General features: G+C 33.8%; 1 protein-coding gene across 5 annotated transcripts; it reads left to right on the forward strand.

The window, feature by feature from the left end:
• The first annotated feature begins 363 nt into the window (after positions 1 to 363).
• LOC137830747 (NAC domain-containing protein 7-like) lies at positions 364 to 5,275 on the forward strand. 5 transcript variants are annotated; one of them, XM_068638279.1, is made up of 6 exons: positions 364 to 1,037; positions 1,785 to 1,816; positions 2,723 to 2,896; positions 3,057 to 3,328; positions 3,857 to 4,216; positions 4,617 to 5,275. In XM_068638279.1, exons 3-6 carry the CDS (start codon positions 2,737 to 2,739, stop codon positions 4,893 to 4,895), a joined length of 1,071 nt encoding a protein of 356 aa, XP_068494380.1. In that variant the 5' UTR covers positions 364 to 1,037; positions 1,785 to 1,816; positions 2,723 to 2,736; the 3' UTR covers positions 4,896 to 5,275. The 5 variants fall into 5 exon arrangements, with proteins under 5 accessions (XP_068494380.1, XP_068494385.1, XP_068494372.1 ...); XM_068638284.1 differs by having other exon boundaries at positions 389 to 1,037; positions 4,632 to 5,275; XM_068638283.1 differs by having other exon boundaries at positions 897 to 1,037; positions 3,057 to 3,332; positions 3,861 to 4,216; positions 4,632 to 5,275.
• Positions 5,276 to 5,653: the final 378 nt, after the last annotated feature.

Genomic DNA, 5,653 nt, shown 5'->3' on the forward strand with positions numbered 1-5,653 from the left:
CCTATTACAAAACCATTTTGCAGAAGTCTAACATCAAACCTCTTGTTAATGTTTTTTAATAGATCTGAGACAAGATAGGCTAGGTATGTGTTGCTTTTGTTTTGAAGATTTGGCATATATGAGAGAGGGCAATGTCCCATAGAACATCCATGGGATCCAGTGTCACTTCCAATTGAGAGCATGATGACAATTTAATTACAGTTGAGAATCGAAGGTAGTGGAAATGGTAGGGACTAAGAATGAAGGAGGGGGCCACCATGCCTCATTTGTGTGTGAGGGTGCATATGCATGCCTTTTTCTCAAAAGCCAGAGCCTTGGCTGTTCCATTACGTCACCACCAATGCCCCCCTTACTCTTTTTAGTGCCTTGTGGCAACCCTTTAAGATTCGTGATTGGTCTGAGATGCTACTTCCTCTCTTCCTTCACCGTTTCACCTTCCTCTCTACACTCTATACACTACAAAGCTTCCTCATAGATACATAGAAACGCAACCATTTCCTTGCACCTCTTCCATTTTTCTGCCACCTTTTCTCCCTCAGAAACCTTTCCCACCAATTCAGCCAAACCGACACTGAGATCTTCTTCATCATACATATATATATATATATATACCGTATATTGTTTGCCAGAAACCAAAGAGAAGCATGTATATCGTTAGGGTTTTGTTTTTTCATGCTACTTTTTTCCTTCTTAGTTAACCTACTTTTTCCAGAAACAAAGACAACTATTTCCGCCGTTGATCCTTTCAGTTCTTCTTTTATGCCTTTTCCTCCTCGGGATCCGATCCCACAAGTAAAACACAGGTTGTTTCTTGTGAGAGAACAAAAAGCTCACAGAAAAAGTCGAGGTTCTATTCCCGAGGACTTGTGTTTGTTACTGTTTCAACCTTTTTCAGTGCTTTTATTGCGTTGAAAATCTTTGTCTGGTTTAGGAGCTTCCTCAATATATCACCACAGCACCATTTCTTCTCACTTTGAAGGAAGATTCGTGACAGAATACCAGATCTGTGAAGACTACTGCTGTTGCTAGCTTGATCTGTGAGCTCTCTTACACTTCCTGTCTAAATTCTTTTTTTAATTTTCTTTGCTTTGTCTTCAAGACTAAACATAAGATGTAGAAGTGGCATGACATAACTCAAAAATAGAAGTGTGAGAGTTCTGAAATTGCAGATCTTAAACTCAACATATGTATCCTTAATGTGAGCAAATTCAAAGGGGTTTTTTCATTCGTTTGATTTGCACCTCCTTTTCTCCAACCCCGAAGGAGGGTATTTTCTATATGATCTTGTTTAAGTTTAAGCATATATACTGTTAGACATTATAAGAAGGTTCATGAACTTTATCCCTTTATAAGCATGGGTCATATATTAGTGGCTATCACAATGAGTGACACTCACTTGTATGTTCATCTAGGACTAGTAAGTCTTGTGCGTGTCTCCTATCGCATGTGTGTTGACTATGTGAGTATTTCACACTCATAATCATCATGCTCATGCCTTTTCTCCATATATATTATATTACAATTCCATCATATACTCACTCTCTCATCGATAATCTTTAACACATTGTAGACATTTTGTTCACATGTATAGCTAAGTATATGATTATTCTCTCATTTGCATGTATCTGATTTAGTATTGTTTGTTTTTTAGTGTTAGTTTTTTGTTTTAGTTAAATGTTGGTTGTTGTGTTCTAGGTGTTTTTAGTTTTTGTTTTGGTTTTAGGAGATGTGTTATTGTTATGCAAAAAAAAATATAATTTATTTTTTTTCCAACTTTTTGACAGGAAAAGAGGAGGAAAAAGGGGAGATAATTCAGGTAATTTGACAGTGAAAGATAGAAAGAAAAACGAGTTACATAAAAAGGAAGTATATAATTCATATAAATCCATTAAAATTAGTGAAAGTAGATAATTTGGGTCATAAAAAGTAATTAAATTGGGATTAGTGATAAACTTGATGATTGTTATTGAGTTTATGGACTGAAGTCGATTACTGTGTAGCTAATTTATGCGCAAAAGTTTGTTATTTGTGGTACGGGAACCTCATTCCCTAATTTTCAAAAAGTTACTATTATATGTTTTACTAATGAGTGGAAAACTACTTTTAACTCACTGTAATCATGGTTACTGTCAATAAGTTCGGGGAAAACATTATTAAACCAAAACGAAAGAAAAGGAACTGAACAATGCCTCACTACTTCTTTTAATGATCAAATTTGCCTTATCAAAACAGTTATTTGTCCTTCCAATTTGAATGGCTCAAGTGAGATATTTGGTGGCGATGCATTGATTATAATAGTGAATCCAGATGTTAATGATCCTTTCACCTGGTTTAAAGTGGAAATTAATTTTATAACTTTATTTGGAAAATGAATTTCCCTCAGTTTCCAATCTGCTAATAACTTTCTGTTGCTTGCATATAACAAATGATTTGATTGTATATACAGTGTACTGTTACATTTTAATGAGACTTTCTCTTTGGCTCATTAAAGATTTTTTCTTGAACCTATGTTTGTCTAAATTCTATTTAGATTTAGTTTTTAGTTTGCTGGTTTCTGGTTTTAGAATAGTTTGGTTGATTTTAAAATGTATTTCCTGAGTTATATAAGGATTAATTCCTATGAAGTGATATATATTTATTTATTCATTATTAATGATAAAAAAAAAAAAGTTACAATTGCAATATTTAGTATCATACTTATTTGATCCAATTTAATTTGCAGGAGTGAGGGAGAACATGGATACTTTCACTCATGTACCCCCCGGTTTTAGGTTCCATCCAACAGATGAAGAACTTGTTGATTACTACCTTCGGAAGAAAATGGCTTCAAGGAGGATTGACTTGGATGTCATAAAAGATGTTGACCTCTACAAAATAGAGCCATGGGATCTTCAAGGTAGCACTACTCCATCTAGTTCATTCGTTTTTTTTATTGGAATTGAAGTATCTCTCAAATACTTCTCTTATTCATTCGTTTTTTTCATTTTTTTTTATCAGCAGAAACATTGTTAATTAACTTCTTCTTTGTTTTTCCTTTTTTGTTTAAAATTTTAAAGAGATTTGCAGAATAGGAACGGAAGAGCAAAATGAATGGTACTTCTTTAGCCATAAAGATAAGAAGTATCCAACTGGAACTCGCACAAATAGAGCAACTGCAGCAGGGTTTTGGAAAGCAACTGGAAGAGACAAAGCAATCTATTCAAAGCATGAGTTGATAGGGATGAGGAAAACCTTAGTCTTTTACAAAGGTCGAGCTCCAAATGGACAAAAGTCAGATTGGATAATGCATGAATATCGCCTTGAAACAGATGAAAATGGCACTCCACAGGCAAGTTCATTTCTGCAATCACAAGCTTTTCACACAGAAAAATAAACTGTTTCTCAATATTTAGCTCATGTTAATTCAAAGAAGATGACACTGTTTTAGTTTTTTATATTCGTTGAACAGTGGTTTTGATTTGATTTGTCTGTAGAGAGAGAAAAAAAAAAGTATGATAGAAATTTGTCTTAAAAACTCAGACTCTATAAAATATAAATAACCCTTTTATTCATCTTCAATTATAAGCATCACCATATAGAAAAATAAAGAGCAACATTGAGTTCATGTTACAGTTATAGCATGTTACAATAAACTACTGAAGATTTAATGTGTGCAGCAGAGACTCTCACGAGCTATTAAACCTTATTGGGAACTATTAATCCAACGATAAAAGGAAAGAACATAAAATCATGCATGCATGCATATGCATGTAGCATTTATAGTATAGTTCACCTTCCTTGTTGATGAAACACTGATAGATTTGATAATGAGCTAAAAATGTGGAGGGAGACTTGAAATTTTGTATGATTGAAGCAGGAAGAAGGATGGGTTGTGTGTAGAGTATTCAAGAAGAGAGTAACAACGATGCGTAAAGTGAGTGAACAGGATTCTCCTGGTTGGTACGATGATCAAGTATCTTTCATTCAAGACATGGACTCACCCAACAACACCTCTCAATCTAACTTGGTCTACCAGCTTCCCTATCCTTGCAAGAAAGAGCTAGATTTGCCCTATCAGGTCCCTCGCGACCACTTCCTCCAGCTTCCACTTCTAGAGACCCCAAAACTGCTTCAATCTGCTTCAGCCATAACTCCTAATCCCATGCCACCATATCTTCTAGATCATGTGAACCACTCCACTTCTCTGCTTCCCTCATTACTCATACAAGAAGAACAGGTTATTACTCATCACTTTGCTCGTTTCTCCTTTTCTGATTGGTGTTTTGTTCTCCTCACTTATCTGAATTTGATTTAAGTTGCTTGCTTCTGTTAGTCTCTGGTTGTATATCTTGTATGAGTTGAGTGTTGGTTGTTTGTGATGTTGAATTACGCGTCTCTTTCAAGTACTTTTTGTTTTGTTTAATTAGGTTGTTAGTTATGTTATTTTTAGTTGAGACTGCGTATGTTAGTGCTCTGATTTCTCTTGTTAGGTGGTAATTTTTTTTCCTCTATTGAAAGTGATGTGTTGGAAGTGATGTGTGTGTTTTATTTTCATTGTCTGTATAAGGATTGGATTTGGATCACTCATAAAGTGTTTCTATTTATTCATTCTTTTTCGCTGATAAAAAAAAACTCAGCAAATGAACTTTCAGGCAACTTATGGCAACAACTCCAATGAACCAGCACTGGATCAAGTAACTGATTGGAGAGTGCTTGACAAGTTTGTTGCTTCACAACTCAGTCAAGATGCATCCAAACTCAATACCTACACAAACTCCACAGCCAATATCTTTCACAGCACAGACAATGGCAATTGCAATGTACAGTTCAGACATTTGGAGAAACAAGAGATAGTGATGCCTCAAGAAAATGCCTCAACATCAAACTCCAGCTGCCCAATTGCATTGTGGAAATAGTGAATGCTTTATAAATTGGTTTGGGTACATACTAATTATAGGTACTTAGCTAAAACATCACTTGCAAGAACTGTTAAGTGCCTGTACATAATAAACGTAATGGGCAAAACCTTAACTATTGTGCTACTACTTCTATCTAGCTTCTATCATATTCAATTGAAAAGAGAGAAAAAAAAATTAATGGGACATGAAATAGTTAGTAAAAAACCATATATCTATATATTTCCCTGAAGATGGAAAGGTTTGTTAGGTTAAAGATTGCATGTTGGGTACGCATGCATGATGAGCTCTACTATATGTAAACCAAGGTCCACATATATATCATTCTATGTCTCTTTGTTACAATTAAATCAAATAGTTATAGAACAAATTGTTCTTTTTTCTTTTTTTACTTTCTTTGTTAATTTTGGACATCTATTTAACAAGCTATGTTTTTCTACGTTGATGATGCCACATAAACACTTTTTTTTGCTAAACGTCATCAAACATGAAAATATAAATAACTTAAAATGAATCAACTATGAAAGTAAATATATTATTATTTGATGGGTTATGAAAATAAAAAAGTATATATGTAATATTGTTAAAAACTATCAAACATTAAAATATAAATAATTTAAGATGAATCAACTGTGAAAGTATAAGTGTTATAACTCTATTAGATATTTAAAGGGTGTTTTTTTTATCAACAAAAAATGAATGAAAAAATACGTCAATTCTTATACAAAAATTTTATACCTAAGTTTGTCTCTTTTCAA

The sequence above is a fragment of the Phaseolus vulgaris genome, chromosome 11, assembly GCF_000499845.2.
Source record: "Phaseolus vulgaris cultivar G19833 chromosome 11, P. vulgaris v2.0, whole genome shotgun sequence".
Classification (NCBI taxonomy): domain Eukaryota; kingdom Viridiplantae; phylum Streptophyta; class Magnoliopsida; order Fabales; family Fabaceae; genus Phaseolus; species Phaseolus vulgaris.